The sequence below is a fragment of the Jaculus jaculus genome, chromosome 19 (genome assembly GCF_020740685.1).
Source record: "Jaculus jaculus isolate mJacJac1 chromosome 19, mJacJac1.mat.Y.cur, whole genome shotgun sequence".
Lineage (NCBI taxonomy): Eukaryota > Metazoa > Chordata > Mammalia > Rodentia > Dipodidae > Jaculus > Jaculus jaculus.
In genome coordinates this window covers 54,072,135-54,094,229 of record NC_059120.1, presented here as the reverse complement: position 1 = coordinate 54,094,229, position 22,095 = coordinate 54,072,135, and the positions used below count along the sequence as shown (strand labels likewise).

General features: G+C 41.9%; 1 protein-coding gene and 1 non-coding gene across 2 annotated transcripts in view; one reads left to right on the top strand and one right to left on the bottom strand.

Annotated features, from left to right (window-relative positions):
* Positions 1–21,863, bottom strand: part of Vps45 (vacuolar protein sorting 45 homolog) — a 73,292-nt gene extending 51,429 nt beyond the window's left edge. The window contains exons 1-10 of the mRNA XM_045138701.1: positions 21,709–21,863; positions 20,535–20,669; positions 16,889–16,949; positions 15,054–15,133; positions 11,842–11,910; positions 11,586–11,723; positions 11,040–11,150; positions 6,924–7,058; positions 6,247–6,360; positions 3,873–4,040 (exon numbers count right to left, since the gene is read on the bottom strand). Coding sequence (XP_044994636.1) covers positions 3,873–4,040; positions 6,247–6,360; positions 6,924–7,058; positions 11,040–11,150; positions 11,586–11,723; positions 11,842–11,910; positions 15,054–15,133; positions 16,889–16,949; positions 20,535–20,669; positions 21,709–21,801 — 1,104 coding nt within the window. The 5' untranslated portion in view covers positions 21,802–21,863. The remainder of the gene's footprint in view (positions 1–3,872; positions 4,041–6,246; positions 6,361–6,923; positions 7,059–11,039; positions 11,151–11,585; positions 11,724–11,841; positions 11,911–15,053; positions 15,134–16,888; positions 16,950–20,534; positions 20,670–21,708) is intronic.
* Positions 756–858, top strand: LOC123456170. Its single transcript, XR_006634384.1, has one exon. It is a non-coding gene; the product is annotated as a small nucleolar RNA U13 (small nucleolar RNA).
* Positions 21,864–22,095: the final 232 nt, after the last annotated feature.

Sequence of the window (22,095 nt, the reverse complement as noted above, 5' to 3'; positions counted from 1 at the left end):
ATGTGAATTTTTTTCTCACCATGAAACACTTTGCCTCTACTCAAAACCCTCAATTCATTTGCTTCATGACATATTGTTATCTAAGGTCAAGCCAAGGAATGTTGTGACCCATCTAGGCCCTTGGCATCCATTCATTGACTAACAAAAGTCCTCTTTATGGTCTATTGAAATTCTGTTACCAAAGAAATCTTTTATGGTGGAGAATCCAAATCTACCACTGACTGTAAAACTCTAGTACTCTGGACAAGAAAACCTTTAAGAATAAAATATTAAGTAGATGACAAAGTACAGTTCTTTTGTTGTTATTTTTAAGATAGAGTCTCATTTTTAAACCAAGCTGGTTTTGAGCTCATAATAATTCTCCTGCCCCAGCCCTGAGTGCTGGGATTACAGGCATGAACTACCATGCCTGACTAGAATTCATATGTTTAAAGTATCTACTTTTCTTTCAAAGGAAATTAAAAAATAAAGCTTCATGGACTGGAGAGATGGTTTAGTGGTTAAGGTACTTGCCTGCAAAGCCAAAGGACCCATGTTTGACTCTTCAGATCTCATGTGAACCAGACACAAGGTGATGCAAATGTGGGTGGCACATGTGTCTGGAGTTCAATTACAGTGGCTGGAGGCCCAACAAAATAATTAAAAAAAAAAAAAAAAAAGCAGCTGGGCGTGGTGGTGCATGCCTTGGGAGGCAGGGTTAGGAGGATCACCATGAATTTGAGGCCACCCTGAGACTACATAGCAAATTTCAGGTCAGCCTGGGCTAGACATAAGCGTGATGATTGGGTGTTCACGCTCTTGCGTGACGTGTGCCTCCCACTAAACCTTGTTACGCTCTGGCACATAACCCGTCTGACGTGAAAAAAAAAAAAATAGTCTGTTGTCTTGCCTCAAAATAAATAAATAAAATTTCAGACAAAAAAATTGCAATAACTTTTTCTAACGGATTTCCTATGATCCAGAGATATAAATAAAGACAGTGAAATTGGCTAGTGCTTAACTTTGGTTCTATTGTTTTTGAAAAGAAATATCAAATAATAAAGAAACATAAGGAAGTTTAAATTTAGCAAATTTGTTTGTATTTAGGAAGAGGCAAAAACTCATTTAACTGAGATGTATGAAGGAACGCATCTAATAAACCCAGAAAACAACTACAAACTATTATTAGTAAGATTATTTAAAGTAAGTTAGATAAGTTAAATATATTATTTTATATCTCTGTAAAGAATAATGGCAAGCTATTAAAAATGAGCTTGAAAGCCAGGCATGGGGGCACATGACTTTAATCCCAGCACTTGGGAGGCAGAGGTAGGAGGGTTGCCATGAGTTCAAGGCCACCCTGAAACTGCATAGTGAATTCCAGGTCAGCCTGAGCTAGAGTGAGACCCTACCTCGAAAAACCAAAAAATACACACACACACACACACACAAAAAAAAAAAAAAAAAAACCCTGGAATTATTTATCTCGGATAATTGTCAGTGCTCTCAGATCTGTCCCTCTCTGCACTCTTTCGTTACAAGCCTCTCGGACCTCAGTGTTTCTCTACAAGGCACCCTCACTAGATTAAACTTCCTAAAATACTGCTTCTTCCCACTTAGGTTCCTAAGCTAGAACTCTGCCTATCCCAGCAAACACAAATTCCTCGTACAAACATCTTCATAGGGTGGTTCCTGCTTACCAATCCACTCATGTCCTGTTTCTCTTCTACACCCACTCGCCACAGGTCAAGCTGCTTATTATTTTCTGCATACTTGAAGATCTTTGCTTTGCTGTTATTCCTGACTGAAACCCTCCTCCAAATTCTACTCATTCCTATGCTCCTCCATCTTGATTCACTGCTCCAAGAACATCTTCCCAACAACCTCAAGTCTTATTATAGTCCGGACCACAATTTTGACTTAAATATTGTTTTGAAACATCATTTCATTTTTTCCCCTTGTGCTGTAGTTTTCTCTACTAGACAATAAATTTCCTGAAGTTAGGCTATTGTTACAGAATTTTTCTTCTCAAATCCTTTGGTGGCACCTATCATTTAAATTTGCCTCTTTTCAATGGCTATAACCTGGTCCCAAACTATATTTCTTTCTGCCTTTAAAAAAAAATTTATTTATTTATTTTTAATTTTTGGTGGTCTGGGGATTGAACCCAGGGTCTTGAGCATGCTAGGCAAGTGCTCTATGACTGGGCTACAGTCCTGACCCTTCGAACTCTTTCTAGTTTACCTAAAACCATTCCTCAGCATGTGCTTTCTGCTTAAGCCTCAGACCACAGCTTCTGTCTATACACTCCCATCCCCACACCTGGGCTCTTCTCTGCTGAGAATGCCCCTGTCTGCTCTGCACGGTGGACTTTTCCTTGTTTATCTTTTCCAAACCCAGCTTTCAGAAGTCTTGTCATTGAGGGAAAGAGCTGTCCCCTCTCTATAGTTCCATGTCCTTTGTAAAAGTCTCTATCACCTATGCATGATAATACGATTCATTACCATTTTTCTTCATGTATAGTAGGAACAAATTGAGGAAAAGGATGTTATCTTATCATCTTTATATACCTACATCCTGATAAGCATCAGGTACATGTAACAGGCTTCCATTTGTTTGTGGAACAAAAAATATCTTCAACAACTAAAACAAAAAAATTTAAACCAGGTGTGGTGGTGCACTCCTTTAATCCTAGCACGTGGGAGGCAGAGGTAGGAGGATCTCTGAGATTTCAAGCCACCCTGAGAATATATAGGGAATTCCAGGTCAGTTTGGGCTAGAGCAAGACCCTACCTTGAAAACCCAAATATATGTATATATATATTTTTTTAGTGGTTCTGGAAATTGAATGTATGTTATTATGTATATTATGTATGTTAGGTAAGCACTCTAACACTAGGCTTCATCCCTAATCTTAAAAAAAAAAATTTTTTTTTTTGAGACAGAGTCTGATTATGTTGCTCATGTAAGCCTTGAACTTGTGATCTTTTTGCCTCAGTCTCCTGAGTAGTATGAGGTAGTTACCACCATGCATGACTCCTTTTGTCTTTGAAAATCTTCCTCACAGCCCTGTGAAATCAGTGCTACTATGCCTGTTTTACAAATGTGAAAACTGGCTCGGAGATTAAGTCAAGAGCTCTAGGTGACAGTGAGTAAGTGGAAAACCAGACACTACGATTCAGATCACCTGGCTCTAGTCTAATCTCTTTTCTCTTAAACTAGGCTGCCTTCGTATATACTCGGCTCACTTACTGAACTTCTTTCAAGATAACTTTTTATTTTGTTTATTTATTTCTTACATGAGGAGAGAGAGAGTGAGAATGGGCCTGTCAGGGCCTCTAGCCACTGCAAACGAACTCCAGACGCAGTGCTACCACTGTAGCATCTGGCTTATGTAGGACCTGGAGAATTGAACTGGTGTCCTTAGGATTCGCCTTAACCGCTAAACTAAGCCATCTCTCCAGCCCCATTTACTGAACTTTTAAATTGCATGCTATACTTTTTCTGTGGCTGTCATACCCAAAACACACACACACACACACACACACCACATATATACATACACGTGTGTGTGTGTGTGTGTGTGTGTGTGTGTGTGTGTAAACTTTTCTTTCGAAATGGGGTCTAGACTTGCCTGAAACTTGTTATTGCCATGTCCAGCTCTCTCAAGTCGGCATCAAATCCTGTCTCAGGCCCCCCAGGTCCTGGGATTACAGATATGACTGCCACACTCAGCCCATGTTCACCTGAAATGATGTTCATCTGCGTTCTCTTCTAAACTCCTTGCTAAACTGAATCCCATGTTGGTGATGATAAAGGATGACTTGCCTTTGTATTGCATTCTCTGCCTGGCACAGTATCTTACACACAGTAGGTGCTCAAATTAGACTGACCTGGAGAGCACTAGAATGGTCATTTTGACAGGCCAGCTCCTGCTCAACCTCTGAAACCTCCAACAGATTCCGCTCACTGACCAGTCGAGACAGTTCTCCGACCACTGTCACGTGCTTTGACACGGTCCCAGACATCTTCTTGAACTGTGGATAATTCTCAACAAAGGCCTGCCAGAGGAAAAACAGCAATGGGAGACTGTTACTTTCTTGTGGAGGAGGATTGCAAAGAAGGGTCTCACACTAGCCCGGGCTGACCTGGCACCCACTCTGTAGTCCAAGACTAGCCTTGAACTCCTGGAGATCTTCCTACCTCTGCCTTCCAAGTGCTGGAATTAAAGGCATGTGCCACCATGTCTGGCTTTCTGTTATGTTTTTGTGTTTGTTTTTTATTTATTAGAGAAGGGGGAGAGAGAATAGCTGTGCCAGGACCTCTTGAAGCTGCAAATGAACTTCAGATGTATGTACCACTTTATGCAACTGGCTTTATGTAGGTACTGGTGAACTGAACCCAGACTGTGAGGCATTTCTGGAAGTGCCTTAACCACTGAGCAATCTCTCCGGCTCTCTGTTACTTTTTTTTTCCGAGGTAGGGTCTCACTCTAGCCCAGGCTGACCTGGAATTCACTATGTAGTCTCAGGGTGGCTTTGAACTCATGGCGATCCTCCTACCTCTGCCTCCCGAGTACTGGGATTAAAGGCCTGCACCACAACACCTGGCTTCTCTGTTACTTTTTGACTAAGGATAGGCAGGAATTCTTTTCCTACCCAGGCTAAGGTAACTACAATTCCCAATCACATGGTATTTTGATAAGAAGTAAAAAGCTGATATATCATTAGACTGAGGAAAGAGTTTAAATATGGTAGGCATGGTGGTGTATGCCTTTAATCCCAGCACTCGGGCGGCAGAGGTAGAAGGATCACCGTGAGTTCAAGGCCACCCTGAAACTACAGAATGACTTCCAGGTCAGCCTGGACTAGAGTAAGACTTTACCTCAAAAACAAACAAACAAGACCAAAAAAAAAAAAAAAAAAAAAAAAAAGAATTGAAAGTAACATATGACTGATGATACATTTTTTACTATACTGTTCATTAAACCGAAACATTATAAAAAGTGTCTCACCCTAAACAAAGTGATTTACTGGTTGTAGGGATTCACACCTGTAATCCCAGCAGTCGGGAGGCTGAAGCAGGAGGGACTGCCGTAACTCTGAGGTTTAAGCTGGACTGTGCAGCTATGTTCGAGGCCAGCCCAGGCCGCAGGATGAGATCTTCTCTTAAAAATAAAAGCAGGGGCTAGGGCAAAGGCTCAGTAGGAAAGGAGCTTGCCTGTAAAGCCTGATGGCCTGGGTCCAATTCCCTAGACCCACACAAAGCCAGATGAACAAAGCGGCACATGAGTCTAGAGTTTGTTTATAGGGCCAAGAGGCTTTGGTATGCTCATGTGTACTCTCAAATAATTTCTTTTGGTTTTTCAAGGTAGGGTCTCACTCTAGCCCAGGCTGACCTGGAATTCACTACGGAATCTCAGGGTGGCCTTGAACTCACGGGCGATCCTCCTACCTCTGCCTCCCGAGTGCTGGGATTAAAGGCGTGAGTCACCACGAGCAGCTTCAAATAGTTTTTTTAATTCAAGAAAAAATTTTATTTTGTTTTGTTTCGTTTTGAGGTAGGGTCTCACTCTAGCCCAGACTGACCTGGAATACACTATGTAGTCTCAGACTTGCTTCAAACTAATAACAATCCTCCTACCTCTGCTTCCTGAGTCCTGGGATGAAAGGCATGTGCCATCACCCCTGGATAATAAAAATATTAAAAATAAAATAAAATAAAGTGCAAGAGGCTGGAGAAATGGCTCAGTGGTTAAACATGCTTGTTTATAAAGCCTGACTGCCCAGGTCTGATTCCCCATTATCCGTAAAGTCAGATGAATAATACATGTATCTGCAGTACATGCGTGCAGTTATGCATGTATCTGGAGTTTGTTAGCAGTGGCAAGAGGCCCTGGTGCACCTATATTTTCTTTCTTCCCCTCTCTCTCTCTCTCTCTCTCTCTCAAATAAATACATAAATAGATGAATATGCATGTTTAAAAAAACACAAATAGAAACACAGATAAATAGAATCTGGGCACAGTGATACACACCTGTAATCCCAGTACTTGCGAGGTTAAGGCAGGAGAACTATGGGAGTTTGAGGCCAGCCTGGGCTCCATAGCAAGTACCAGGCCTGATTCAAGTCTCAACCCCCCACCATAAAGCCCCACAAAACACAAAACAAAGAATCAAGGTAGAAATTAGATGCAGACTATTTCAGAATGTTGCTTTCATGAGTAGTTTCAAGTCTCATGTCAGTCTGTGTGTACATGGGATTTACCTTCATGTCTGCTATTGACTCTAGTCTCTGCTGCTCCTTTGGTTTCTTCTTCTGAAAGTCTTCCATTAGATTCTTGATATTGCTACCAATCTCTGCAAAGTTCAGGTACATGTTCTGTGAAACAGGAAGTTAAGGCTGTGTGTAAATGAGTCTGATTTTTGGATAATTTAAAAGAATAATAATTCTGAATGCAGATTTGAAAGACAAATTCCATTTTGATGACCACATCTGGACATCAGCCAGGACACTAGTGAGTAGCATTATTATTCTCACAAAGAGCCTCTAGAGTGGGGAGTAAATAATTGTGATCTCGCTGAAGAAAATATTAGTGGGTCAACAGCCAAGTCTTGCATTCCTTTATAGTGGAGCCTAACTGTAGGCTACATCTTTTCTTATGAAATCCCATACCTGTCTCCCCTTCTAATAATCCAATATTGACCTTCTTATATGAAGTAACTAAAAACAATTCAGAATTAAAGCCTGAGCCAGGCGTGGTGGTGCACTCCTTTAATCTCAGCACTGGGGAGGCAGAGACAGGAGGATCACTGGGAGTTCGAGGCCACCCTGAGACTCCACAGTGAATTCCAGGTCAGCCTGGGCTAGAGTGAAACCCTACCTCGAAAAACAAAACAAACAAACAAACAAACAACAACAACAAAAAAATCAAAGCCACCTACATTAGCATAGAATTCATCATTTTCAGCAGATAGGACCACTTCTCTTAGGTCTTTGCTGATGCCTGGCACTCTGGAAAGATCAATCCGGTTGTTGTTTATGCCCAGTAATTCATGGACCATGGCTTGATACGTCCACTAAATAATTAGGACAGAAAGTTAGTAACTTACAAAACATGGAAATAGCAAGTATTTAGGAAAACAAAAATAATAACATTCTTAGTAACTGGCCTAGCTTACACAAAGATTTGTGTGTCTACGTGGTGTGTTCGTGTGTGAATGCATGTTCTTCCATGAGTGAGTACATGTCAATGTGTACATGTAGACACGCCTCCCAGACTGCTGTCTACCTTACTTATTGTGACTAAGTCCCTCACTGAATGCAGATCTCACTGACTCAGCTAGTAACTCCCCATCGTGACCCAGGATCTGCCTGCCTCTGCCTGCCATGGGTGCTGGGATTGCCGGTGTAGGCCACCATGCCCAGCCTTCCTTTGGTGTCACAGATCCAAACTCAGGTCCTCATGCTTGCACATCACGTGCTTGACTGAGCTCCAGCCCCAATATTCTCTATTTAGTTCAATTTTATTAATACTTTATGCTATAAAAAGCATTAAGATTATCATTTTAATTAGTTAAACACTCAAAAAGTCAAAATACCTTTACATTTCACACATTGAGAAGAACTACAGCCAGATTAATGTTCTTGATAGAGAAAAAACAAATTATATCTATCATTACTTCCAATTCTTGCCTGCAAATTAGGAGTATATTTTTGGCTTCACAGACAGGGCTATATTGGTCTTGTAGTTACAAGCTGTGCCATTTCCTGTGTGCTTCTGTGGTTTTCTACAGCATGAGAAGTAAGTTCTTGCAGATTGGAGTGGAGCTATATTTACCCTGGAGCACAGCATTATCACTGAGCTAATCAACACACTGGCACATTCTGATGCCTGCCCCCAAGTCCACTTTATTCTATATTCTTACTGAGCATGACTCATAAGGAGGGACTGATTTCCAGCCTTAAAATGTAAAAATGCTTGATGAAAATAAAAGAAATGCCTAAATTATGCTTTCTCACCATTTATGGAGAATGGCTTTTTAGAAAATCAAATATTTTCTACCAAATTACCTTCTAGAATACAAATTCTAGAAATATTTATGCATGCATGTATTTATCTTAAGCTAGATTTATTAAAAAATAATTTGAGGGCTAGAGAGATGGCTCAGCAGTTAAGGCACTTGCCTGCAAAGCTAAAGGACCTGAGCTCTATTTCCCAGGGCCCATGTAAGCCAGATGCACATGGTGACACATGCATCTGGAGTTCATTTGCAGTGGCTGTAGGCCCTAGAGCACTCATTCTTTCTCTACCTGCCTCTTCCTGCCTCCATTCTCTTTCAAATAAGTAAAAATAAAATTAAAAATAATAATTTGAGGGCTGGAAAGATGGCTCAGCGGTTAAGATGTTTGTATGCAAAGCCTAAGGACCCAGGTTTGATTCCCCAGTACCTATGTAAAGTCAGATGCACAAGGTGGAACATGTGTCTGGAGTTCATTTGCAGTGGCTAGAGGCCCTAGTGTGCCCATTCTTTCTCTCTTTCACCTGACTCTCTTTCTCTCTTAAACATAAATAACATGTTTAAAAAATTGCCGGAGCCGGGCGTGGTGGCTCATGCCTTTAATCCCAGCACTCGGGAGGCAGAGGTAGGAGGATCGCTGTGAGTTCGAGGCCACCCTGAGACTACATAGTGAATTCCAGGTCAGCCTGAGCCAGAGTGAGACCCTACCTTGAAAAACCAAAAAAAAAAAAAAAAAAAAAAAATTGCCGAGCGTGGTGGCACACACCTTTAATCCCAGCACTTGGGAGGCAGAGGTAGGAGGATTGCCCTGAGTTTGAGGCTGGCCTGAGACTACATAGTAGATTCCAGGTCAGTCTGGGCTATAGCAAGATCCTATTGGAAAACCAATAATAATAATAATAATAATAATAATAATAATAATAATAACATAATAATAATAATAATTTAAGAGGCAATAAAAGAAGGGCTTATTTTCTAAAAGATTTTGCAAAAGAATTCTTAAGGGAAAAGGGAGGGGTGTAGAGATGGATAAGTGGTTAAAAGTGCTTGCTTGTAAAGCCTGACGGCCTGGGTTCCATTCCCAGCACCCACATTAAGCCAGATATACAAAGTGGTACATTCATCTGGAATGCATTTGCAGTGGTAAGAGGCCCTAACATACCCATATTCTCTCTCGCTCTCTCTCTTTCTCCTTACAAATAAATAAATATTTTTTAAAAAGAAGAAGAAAAGGCAAGTTCTGTCAGAGCATTTGCAGTAAGGACAAGAAGGTGCTGTGCTTCTCTGGGCAGCGTCAGCATTGTTAGCGGGTTCTCCCGCACGTGCACGTCCAGGACGTACAGTCTGTTTTCTTCTCTCCTCATTGGATCATAGGTTCTTTTAGGAATGAAAAGGAATCCTTCACCCTCTTATCTCCAATACTTAGTTTAACACATGCCACATAATAGGTCCTCAGTGAAATTTGTTGAATAAACAGTTGCTTTTCTTTGCAATACAGAATTATTGATAATTTCAGCCAGGCATAGAGGTGCACACCTTTAATCCCAGCACTTGGGAGGCAGAGGAAGGAGGATCGTCCTGAGTTCGAGGCTGGCCTGAAACTACATAGTGAATTCCAGGTCAGCCTGACCTAGAGTGAGGCCCTACCTCAACAAACAAACAAAAAAAAACAATAAACAAAATTAAATTATTGATAACTTCCTCCTATTTTTTAAAATATCATTAAAAGTTTGTTTAGTGGGAGCTGGGCATGATGGCGCACATCTTTAATCCCAGCACTTGGGGGCAGAGGTAGGAGGATCGCCATGAGTTGGAGGCCACTCTGAGACTACAGAGTGAATTCCAGGTCAGCCTGGGCTAGAGTGAACCCTACCTTGAACAACAAAAAAGAAGTTTGTTTCGTGGGTAGATGTGACTTTGAATTTTAGGAATGCAGGGTCACTTTACAATACAAAGAAGTAATTAAAGCATGAGTTTCCTTTAGCATTAACATTATTTTAGGCTGGGAAGAAACTAAAACGTGCATTATGCCTCGGTATAAATCCCAAGTCACAATCAACAGAGCACAACTGAAGGCAAGGAGCTCTGCAGGAACACTACAGACAATCAGCCTCAAAGGAATGCAAACCCGAGAGAGCGAGAAAGCAAGTGAAGGAGCAAGTTTGGCAAGTACAGCATGAGATCAACAGAGCCAAGTTCTGCAGCGACGACGTTAGGGAGAAAAGACCTTGCCTAACTAAGAGAACAGCTCCAAAGAGATGTTGTGTAGCTGAAGAGTGGCTTCAAGGGAGAAGTATGGCATAGGTAGGTAAGGATAGGAAGAGAAGATGGTCTAAACATTCCAGAGCTTAGACAGTCGTCACAGCAAATGCATGGTGGCAGGAAACCACGTGACATCTCTGAAGCGGTGATGTACGAGGTTTGGCACATACTGGAAGGCACTGGATGCCAAATTCAGGAGTTTGTTTTTCAACCCAGCAGGCAACAGAACCAACAAAGCTTTTACAGGCGGGAGTAAAGTATCTGGAGTTGCCGTTTAACAGCACTGGGCTTGTGCAACATGTTAGAGCGAAGAGATTACAACTCAGGAATCAAATAGATGACTATTTCACTATTCCCGTAAGACACTGGGGTTTACACCAAGGCAAGAGCAGAGGGAAGGAAACACTGGAAGTTAGAATCCATGGCTTACAAGGGTCCTTGATTAGGAGTGGGAGGAGTGACAGAAAGAGATAATAAGGATGAGGCAGAAGGAAATGACTGTGGCTGGAAAAATAATGATACCAAAACACCAGGAAATACATGGCAAGAGAGAGAGAGAGAGAGAGAGAGAGAGAGAGGAGGGAGGAGGGAGGGAGGGAGGAGGAGGGAGGGAGGGAAGGAGGGAGGGAGGGAAGGAGGGAGGGAGGGAAGGAGGGAGGGAGGGAGGGAGAGAAAGCTGAAAACAAGGAGGCAAACAAAAGCAGTTACTCCTATCTTTGCACATTGGCGACTCTCACTTCAGACCATCTTTCTTTAGGCAAACGAAAGGCTCTGCACCTGGTTGAGCAGTGGGGTGATGGCATCGTCGCAGCGATCTAAAATAAGAAGCAACGGGGGAACCTCTGTCCGCCGGAACTCAAACAGTTCATATTCTTTAGTTATCACTTGCTGTGGGGAAGAGAGAAGAATGGTGGGTCAGCCAATTGATTGCAGGTACAGATGGCAAAAATAGGAAATAAAAAAACACATGTACCAGATCTTTGTACCCTCATAGGCCTTCCATGAAAAGATTCAAAAGCGTCACAAAGTTTACTCAGCACACTATTTACAAGGTTACGACTTAAACCCACCCCCACCTCCCTTACAAGTAGTTTATCTGGATCCCCAAAAGTTAAATATCTTGGGATGTTTAAGCTAAACCAAAGAATCTTAGTGTTAATTTGTTTCTTTTTTGTTTGAATTATATAATCTCATTTCTTTACCAATGTAACTAACATCTCCATTCCTGTAGAGAAAATATATATCCCTGATAGTTCCTGAAATATGACAGGGAAATGAATGGCCTTGAGGTTTTAGAAACAGGAACAGGAAGAAACGTCATACCTTAACACATTCCGCAAGTCTCTTTGCCACTTCTGATGAGAGCTGATAGCGAATCATGGGACACTTCTTCAGAGACAGGAGGAGAGCTGTCAGCCCCTGAGTTGTTCTGGATAGATGGCTTGGATCCCAATTTCTACCCTTTTGGTCAAAAACATATTCAAAGAAAATATGTGAATTTTTTTCTTTATGACTCCAATTACATGCTGAATTAAATCCCACTTGATTAACTTATTTTGAAAATCCTTTCTATCCATACCTGGCAGCAACCCAAAATATTGAGGGAAAACAAATGTGGATTCACAGCAATGTAATCACCATAAAATTCCTGCGAATAAATCACCAAGATCAGTCAGTCCATAAACTCCAACTGTACAGGCAGAAACATTTTCATATGCAATACACTGTGTGATATAATCAAATGGTAACATACAGATAGAAAAGATGTACAAAAATGCTCAAAGAGGGCTAGAGAGATTGCTCAGTGTTTAAGGCACTTGCCTGCAAAACCAAAGGACCTCAATTCAATTCCCCAGGACCCACATAAGCCAAATACACAGGATGGTGCATGTGTCAGGAAACACATTTGCAGTGGCTTGAGGCCCTGGAGTACCCATTCTCTCTGTCTGTCTCTTTCTCTCTCAAATAACTAAATAAAGATAAAATAAAATAAATGCTCAAAGAGCCAGGTGTGGTGATGTACACCTTTGATCCCAGCACTTGGGAGGCAGAGGTAGGAGAATCACCATGAGTCTGAGGCCAGCCTAAGACTACATAGCGAATTTCAGTCAGCCTGAGCTAAAGTGAAACCTCCAAAAAAAAAAAAAATGCTCAAAGAGGGCTTGGAGAGATGGCTTAGCAGTTAAGGCACTTGTCTGTGAAGCCTAAGGACCCATGTTTGACTCTCCAGATCCCACATTAGCCAGATGCACAAAGGTGAGGCAAGCGTAAGGTTGCACACGCCCACTAGGTGGTGCAAGTGTCTGGCTGAAGCCCTGGCACATCAATTCTCTCTCTCTCTAAAAAAAACTAAAATAAATAAATACAATTTTAAATGCTCAAAGAATAAATAAATAACAATGGTCAGCATGGGGGAATAAGAATAACCATAAGCCACCAGCAATAATGACAAATCTGGGCTGGAGAGATGGCTTAGGGGTTAAGGCATTTGCCTGCAAAGCCTAAGGACCCCGGTTTGATTCTCCAGGTCCCACATAAGCCAGATGCACATGATGGCACATGCGTATGGAGTTCGTTTGCAGTGGCTGGAGGCCCTGGGGCACCCATTCTCTCTCTTTCTCTATCCTCCCTCCCGTCTCAAATAAATAAATAAAAATAAAATCTTAAAAAATACTAATAATGACAAATCTTTTTAAGAATTTTTATGAGAGAGAGAAAGCAAGAGAGAGAGAAGTGGTGCGGCAGGGCCTCTAGCCACGGCAATCGAACTGCAGACACGTGCTCCATTTTATGTGCGTGTAAAGACCTTGCGTGCTTGTGTCACCTCTGGGTCTGGTCACATAGGATCTGGACAGTTGAGCATGGGTCCTTCGGCTTCCCAGGCAAGTGCCTTAAGTGCTAAACCATCTCTTCAGCCCTGATAAATCTTTTTAAAAGTAAGCTGGGCTCATGCCTTTAATCCCAGCACTCAGTGGGGCAAATGTAGGAGGATTGCCTTGCCGTGAGTTCAAGGTCACCCACAGACGAATTCCAGGTTAGCCTGAGGTACAGTGAAACCCTACCTCTAAAAACAAAACAAAACAAAACAAAAATCTTTTTAAAACTTTTTAAAAAGTTGTAGAGGGATACACGTATTATTTTCAAAAATGTCAATGTCAGGCTAGGGAGATGGCTCCACAGTGAAAGGCACTTTTCTGCAAAGCCTGACAGCCAAAGTTCGATTCCCCAGTACCTATATAAAGCCAGATGCGTAAAGTGGTACATGCATCTGGAGTTTGTTTACATTGGCAAGAGACCTTGGTGTACTCATTTTTTCTCTCTTCACAATATTTAAAATCTCAATATACTTATAAATTATTAAAAATAGCAGGGCATGGTGGCACATGCCTTTAACCCCAGCACTTGGGAAGCAGAAGTAAGAGGATGGCTGTGAGTTCGAGGCCAGCCTGAGACTACAGAGCGAATTCCAGGTCAGCTTCAGCTAGAGTGAGACCCTACCTCGAAAAACCAAAATAAATAAACAAATGAAACAAAACACAACATTGTTACAGGATATACAATGCTACAAAAAACCTTGTTGGCTAATATATTCTTGACACAGAATGTGACTGAAGACAGGTCTTTTTTATATATTTTTTTAAGATAGGTCTTTTTATATTTATCATCTATCATGTCCTTTTGAAAAATTCAAAACTAGTTTATTTGACTAGGGTGATGGCTTAGCAATTAAAGGTACTCCCTTGCAAAATCTGTCTGCCTGGGTTCCATTCTCCAAGACCCATGTAAAACCAGATGCACAAAGTGGCACATGCATCTGGAGATTGTTTGCAGTAGCAAGAGGCCCTGGCACACCCATTCCCTTTTTTATTTACACACACACACACACACACACACACACACAAAGCTAGCTTATTTGTTGCCTGTGAGAACAATATTTTTCACACAGGTGATAAATACATTCAAATATTCATGATAAATGTATTTGAGAACTCTACTGTATTCAAGGGAAAGGTAGCATAATAAATATAGAGTTTGCATAACAAATGCATAGGACTTTCCAAGTTTTAACCTAGTGAGAAAGACTGCTCATTAACTCCCAAAATATGAAATGCACAGATAGAAGCCAGGCATGGTGGCGTACACTTTTAATCCCAGCACTCGGGAGGCAGAGGTAGGAAGACAGCTGTGAGTTGGAGGTCAGCTTGAGACTACATAGTAAATGCCAGGTCAGCCTGGGGTAGATTGAGAACCTACCTCGCTGGGGGGGGAGGGGAACAAAACAAAACACAGAACAGGGCTGGAGAGATTGCTCAGTGGTTATAGGCATTTGTTTGCAAATCCTCGTGGCCTGGGTTTGATTCTCCAGTACCTACATAATGCCAGATGCACAAAGTAGTGCATGTGTCTGAATTCATTTGCAGTGGCAGGACACCCTGGTGCACCCATACTCATTCTTTCTCTCTGTGTCTGCTTCTTTCTCTCTCTAATAAAGAAACAAAAAACATTTAAAGAAACAAAAACAAAAAACAACATTCTTGCCTCTGTCCTCCAATCCTGTGAGCCTTTCCTCCTGATTCATCATGCTACATTCCTTCTTCCCATGATTCCCTTAATCCTGTTCCTTTCTAAATTCTTCTCTCTTCCAGATTTCTAAATGTTAAGTATAGTGTGGTATATGTACATTTATTCTATCTGATCAATGGCTTCCCTTCTTTGAGACAGTATCTTCCTTATTTTAGACAAACTTTCAAAGGGTCAATAACAAACATGTTACAGGACCCACATGTTTACCTGAACCTCAGCCACAACTTCCTGTTCATCAGCTTCAGCTAAGGACTTCACATCACTCTTGCTGATCACATTACTGAAATCTGAAACAGACACAAGAACTGCATTTGCTTCAAAGGACACCATCTTTGCTGCAATTAAATGGATCTGATCGCTAAAGCTCAGCGAATAAGTGTCAGTCAGCAGATTGTGTATGTATCAGTTGGCACATTGTGTATGTATCAGTCAGTAGATTGTGTATGTATCAGTCAGGCACCTTCAGACTGAGTAAGTAGCACAACTATGTTTACATTCTGAAATTAATGCAGAAAGGCCCTACCTCTGCCTCCCAAAGTTAAAGGGGTAAGCCACCATGCCTGGCTGAACCCTGCAGTTTAAATGCTCACTTGTCCTTATTCCTATACATTCATAGGGAAGACAGAACCTTAAGGAGGGTAAGTATATCACCTCAGTGGGTGTTTGTTCTGGTCCTGGTATTCCTGGAGGAGACAGTGCCCAGGGCACAGGTCCTTCCGCTGATTGACTGGAGCTGGCCTGATGCCATTGTAACTAACACAGTATTCTTGTTTGTTGTCTCAGATGCATTTTTTCTATAAAAGTTGTCCCCTCATCATTTGGTATAATTTATATATAAAAGAAAATATAAGCTGGGCACAGCGGTGCATGCCTTTAATCCCAGCACTTGGGAGGCAGAGGTAGGAGGAGGATCACCTTGAGTTTGAGGCCAGCCTAGGACTACAGAGTGAATTCCATGTCAGCCTGGGCTAGAGTGTAACTGTACCTTGAGAAAAAACAAAGAAAGAAGTATGTGTGTCTTAGATGATGGTTTAAACCCTAAAACTCTGCCTTTCAGTAAGTTTTAAAATTCTTAAATGTCCTCTTTTAGGAGTGTTAAGAGTTTGTTGGTCCTTTAGTTTTAAAACATTACCAGACTATCCTAATTCTACAAAGATCAATAGTGCCATCTAGGGGAGAACAGATGTAACTTCCACAGCAGAATGTATTTGGTCAGAAAAATCCATTTAACTGGTATAGTAATCAGACTTCTAGTTTATTTCAATTCCCTCCCACCTCCCAAAAATTCACATACATGGCAGATAACTACCTTGTGATTTGTACTGTCAAGCATAAAGTGAGTAAGAGAGGTGGATGGTTTCATCTGGTATATAATCTTTAATTTTCTAAGACACTTAAGAATGCCCTTCCTCCCCAAAATAAAGTCATTCATAAGTGAAACACAGTAAACACTTTGGTGGAGGTAGGATGAGAAATTAGAAGCCAGACATGGTGGTGCACACCTTTAATCCCAGCACTTGGGAGGCATACAGGTAGGAGGATCGCCATGAGTTCAAGGCCACCCTGAGACTACATAGGGAATTGCAGGTCAGCCTGGGCTAGAGTGAGACCCTACCTCAGGGGGGAAAAAAAAGAGAGAGAGAGAGAGAGAAAGAAAGAAAAAAAAGAAAAGAAAGAAATTTGAATACTTACAACTATGACTTATCCATCTTAAAAAGCAAAGTAAAACTGAAAAATAGGATTGTGGTGAGTTTGACACTACCTTGAGAGTAATAGTTAATTCCAGGTCAGCCTGGGCTACAGCAAGACCCTACTTCAGGGGTGGGGGAGGAAACCTTAAAAGTTTCTCTAAGCAATCAATGATGAATGGAAACTGTATTTAGCTCTCTGAAAGGGAATGTGGCCACTCTTAGCACTCGGGAAAGGCATTAAGTTAACGGAGGCTTGTACAGTGATCAGCTAATCAGGAGTAAGTGCGACATGATGAGGTGCTCAAGGGCCTAGACCTGGGATATATACACAGAACTGAAACACTTACTTACAAATGAAATATATACTGTATTTGGGTCTGCGGAGCTCCTGAATCAGATAATCCACATTTTCCTAGAAAATAAAGGACACATAATCAAAACACGAGCAGAGCTGCTTAAGTCAAAAAGTTATTAATACAGCCAGATGTGGTGGCGTACACCTTTAATCCTGAGGCAGAGGTAGGAGGATCACAGTGAGTTTGAGGCCACCCTGAGACTACATAAAAAAACAAGAATAAATAAATAACTAATAAATAAATTAAGTATCATCCATCAGTTGATTTAGTGAGAGTCTTTGTATGCTGAGGTTAAGATTGGGTATATGTTGGGCATTATGGGGTGAGGACAAAAAAAAAAAAAAAAAGAAAGAAATACAAGGCTAGAGAGATGGCTCAATGGTCAAAGGTGCTTGATTACAAAGCCTGATAGTCTGGACTTGATTCCCCAGTATCCACGTAAAGCCAGATACACAATATGGTGCATGTACCTAGAGTTCATTTGCAGTGGCAGGAGGCCCTAGGGTGCCTATTCTCTCTCTCTCTCAAGTAAATAAATATTTTTGTCTCTCTTTTATTTTTCAAGGTAGGGTCTCACTCTAGCCCAGACTGACCTGGAACTCACTCTAGAGTCCCAGGCTGGCCTCAAACTCACAGCAATCCTCCTACCTCTGTCTCCCAAGTGCTGGAATAAAAGATATGCGCTGCCACATAATATTTAAAGTATTTAAATATTCTATTTTTAAAAAGAAATGTTAAATGATCAGAATTTTACACATGATTTACTAGTATACATTAGCACTAAATATTAGTTGTCTGCATTATGTTGGCTATAGATGTACAAGTACAATATAAAATTGCCAGTTTTGCAGATTTGTCTCACTGGTTGTAAATAGATTATATTCATCTAATAAATTATTTTAAAACAAAAAAATTGGGCTGGAGAGATGGTTTAGCGGTTAAGCGCTTGCCTATGAAGCCTAAGGACCCCAGTTGGAGGCTCAGTTCCCCAGGTCCCACGTTAGCCAGATGCACAAGGGGACGCACGCGTCTGGAGTTCGTTTGCAGAGGCTGGAAGCCCTGGCACGCCCATCCTGTCTCTCTCCCTCTGTCTTTCTCCCTGTGTCTGTCACTCTCAAATAAATAAATAAAAAATGAACAAAAAATATTTAAAAAAATTTAAAACAAGATTTAAAAGGCAATATAGTTAACTATATTCATTTAGGCTTTGAAAATATCTTTGTGTGTGTGTATGATGTGTGTATATATATGTACGTATGTGAATGTGGGCACAGCATGCCATGCACGGTACATGGTGTGGAGGCCAGAGGACAACTTTCACGTGTTGATGTCCATCTTTCACCTGGTGTGAGGCAGGGTCTCTGTTGTTCACTGCTGCCCATGCAAAGGTAGCTGGCCTCAAGCTTCTCTCTACCTTCCATCTCACTACAGAAGGTGGGATTGCAGGGCTGGTGAGATGGCTTAGCAGTTAAAGCACTTGCCTGTGAAGCCTAAGGACCTGGGTTTGATTCCCCAGGTCCCACCTAAGCCAGATGCACAAGGTGGCACATGTGTCTGTAGTTCATTTGCAGCAGCTGAAGGGCTTGGAGGGCCCATTCTCTCTCTCTCTCTCTATATATATATATCTCTTTCAAATAAATAAATTAATAAAATGATTTTTAAAAATCAGAAGACAGGATTGCAGATGTCCCCACTGTGTGTTAGCTTTTCAGTAGGTTCTGAGGATACAACTCAGGTCATCATGCTGAACCATCTCCCCAGCTCTTGCTTAGGCTCTGAACTTACTGAAACCTAAGAGTGTTCAATGGGGATATTTGCAAAGTACCGGAGAAATGATAGGAATGAGACCACACTGGGCTTTGCAAAGTATTTGCAAATATCAGGTTAAGATCTGTTCTATAATTATTTTAAAATAAAATAATGCATATTAGGGCTGGAGAGATGGCTTAGCAGGTAAGACGCTTGCCTGCAAAGCCTAAGGACCCAGGTTCACTTCCCCAGTACCCACATAAGCCAGATGCACAAGGTGGCCCCATGTGTCTGGGGTTTGTTTGCAGTGGCTGGAGGCCATGGCCCGCCCATCCTGTCTTCCTCTCTCTCCTTTGCTATCTATCTATCTATCTATCTATCTATCTATCTATCTATCTATCTACTGATCTCATTTGCCTCTCTCAAATATTTTTATTTATTTTATTTATTTTGGTTTTCTGAGGTAGGGTCTCACACTAGTTTAGACTGACCTGAAATTCACTATATTGTCTCAGGGTGGCCTCGAACTCACAGCGTTCCTCCTACTTCTGCCTCCTGAGTGCTGAGATTAAAGGCATGCGCCACCACGCCTGGCTCAAATAAGTATTTTTTTTTTTAAAATAATGAATACTTGGGCTGGAGAGATGGCTTAGCAGTTAAGCACTAGCCTGTGAAGCCTAAGGATCTCGGTTTGAGGTAGGAGGATCACTGTGAGTTCAAGGCCACCTTGAGACTACATAGTGAATTCCAGATCAGCCTGAACTAAAGGAAGACCCTACCTTGAAAACCCAAAAGGAAAAAGAAGAAGAAAACCCAAACAAACCCCATATAACTTCAACCACAACAAGCAACAAGGTGTGAAAGGTAGTGCTGGGTTTATAAAAGGGGTCAGCAAGTCAGGTGAAGTTTGCTGAGGAAGTGAGACGTCCTGGGCAGGGGGAGGAGACCAGGTACAGGTCCTAGGCATGATGGCACAGAGGAATATATGTGAACTGAAAGATCGGGCAGTGAAGGTGCAAAGTACCGGAGAAATGATAGGAATGAGACCACACTGGGCTTTGCAAACAATTTATCATAAAACAATGAAAAATTAGTCAAGAACTGCAGGCAGGGAGGTGGTATAATGAGATTCGCATGTTGGGAGGTACATAATGTATCAGCATAAATGCATTAGTGTGAAAGAACATGAATATGAAAATGAAGATGAGGGTACAGAAGGCAGTGTACACCTGCAACCCTTGAGCTGAGGCAGAAACAGGAGGACTGCTGCAAGTTTGAGGCTAGCCTCGTTTTCACATGAGGTCCAGGTTTCCTAGGGCTATATGGGGAGACCCTATTTCAAAAACCAACAGGAGAGAATATCAAAAAAATATAAGTAGCCGGGCATGGTGGTGCACACCTTTAATCCCAGCACTTGGGAGGCAGAGGTAGGAGGATCACCCTGAGCTCAAGGCCACTCTAAGACTGCATAGTAAATTCCAGGTCAGCTTGGGCTAGAGTGAGACCCTGCCTTGAAAAACAAAAACAAAAACAAAAACAAATAATAAAGGAAGAAAGAAAGAAAATATAAGTAGAAAAAGATTCTTCTAAGCCAGGCATGGTGGCACACACCAGAGGATCGTCATGAGTTCAAGGCCACCCTGAGACTACATAGTGAATTCCAGGTCAGCCTGAGCTACAGCGAAACCCTATCTTGAAAAAACAAAAACAAAAACAAAAGCAAGCAAAGAACAGCAAGATATGGGAAGGAGAATAAAGGTTACAATTCTGACAAACCAGGATAATTATGATGTCAAAAATGATGCTAATACAAATTTATTTTGCCTTCTTATTGCTTTCCAATCAATGTTCTGGATTTTCTTGGGGAGATGGCAGCTCAGGTTTGGTAGTACCTTTGTAGGGCGAAGAAAACAAATTGCCTTCAAGTGTTTCATGGTCTCCCGATTTTGAGAATCAATGCGTTCAAAGAGGTATACTTCCTTCTGCAGAATCTCTGACTGTGTGTAGACCATACTCACTATGCCAGTCTGCAAGGAAAAAGAATTCACTACATTTATGCTGGTCAAAAGTAATAAAAATGTGCCAATATTTAAGCCTTTTTTTCCCCATTAATACCTAGCTGGGTAATTTAAACACTAACACATGTAATAACATTTACTGATCATCCAAAACAGTTAGTAATGTAGCAGAATGAATACCAACAATCCATAAACTTCTAAAAGTATTTTCCTATTGCCTTAAAAAGGTTCCCCCATCCTCTTTAAGTTTGTACCTGCCAGTTAGCTTGAGCCCCAACAGGATACTTTTAAAAACACATCATGAGAAAATATAAATAAAAAGCAGGGTGTGGTGATGGACATCTTTAGTCCCATCACCAGGGTGGTTGAGATAGGAGGATTGCTGTGAGTTTGAGGCCAGCCTGAGCTAGACTGAGACCCTGCCTTAAAAAATAAAAACAGCCAGGCGTGGTGGCTCATGCCTTTAACCCCAGCACTTGGGAGGCAGAGGTAGGAGGATCACTGTGCGTTCGAGCCCACGCTAAGACTACAGAGTTAATTCTAGGTCATCCTGGGCTAGAGTGAGATTCTACCTCGAAAAACCAAAATAATAATAATAAATAATAAATAAAAATAAAAACAGCCAGGCTTGGTGGCACACACCTTTAATCCCAGCACTCAGGAGGCAGAGGAGGAAGATCGCCCTGAGTTCGAGGCCAGCCTGAGACTACATAGTGAATTCCACGTCAGCCTGGGCCACAGTGAGACCCTACCTCGAAAAATAATAATAATAACAATAATAATAATAATAAATAATAATGTAATCACAACGTTAAAGAAAAGAACAGGGCTATTTTCAAATATTCCCAGTGCTCTGTCTCACACATGATTTCTTGGCAGAGACATTGTTCGGGGTACAAGAAGTTCCTCAGCAGCGGTTGAAAACCCACTGGGCAAGCTTTACAGCTGCAGACAGGGCTGACCACCATCATCCATTCAACGCTACATGTTTCCCGTCGAAGGGGACCGGCTAACCCCTCCACAAATAATGGAGCCAAAGCAAACTCACCGTCTCTTTATCCATGAGAAGAACCTTCATACCTGGCCCGCTGTCTTCTATCATTTTGGAAACATACTGCTTCACAGCAAAAACCACGTTCATAGTGGCGGACTGACAGCTACCCTCACGCCTCCCCGCCCCCCTTTCCTCGCTGAATTAAAACCCCAGGCCTGGAGGTCTCAGCTGCTTCCGGTCGGCCGGGCACCGGCTTCCGGGTGTCCGGGCAGCCCCGGTACTGGGAATTGTAGTTCCGCTGTGGAGTGTGGGGAAACCCGGCCTCCCCCGGCGGAATGGAGACGCAGGGCTGAGACGCGCCGTGCCGCCGAGCCCGGGCGCTGCTCCCCGCTCGCCTCCGCCCCGAGGTGCAGAAAACCCGAATCTTCACATCGGTCCCGG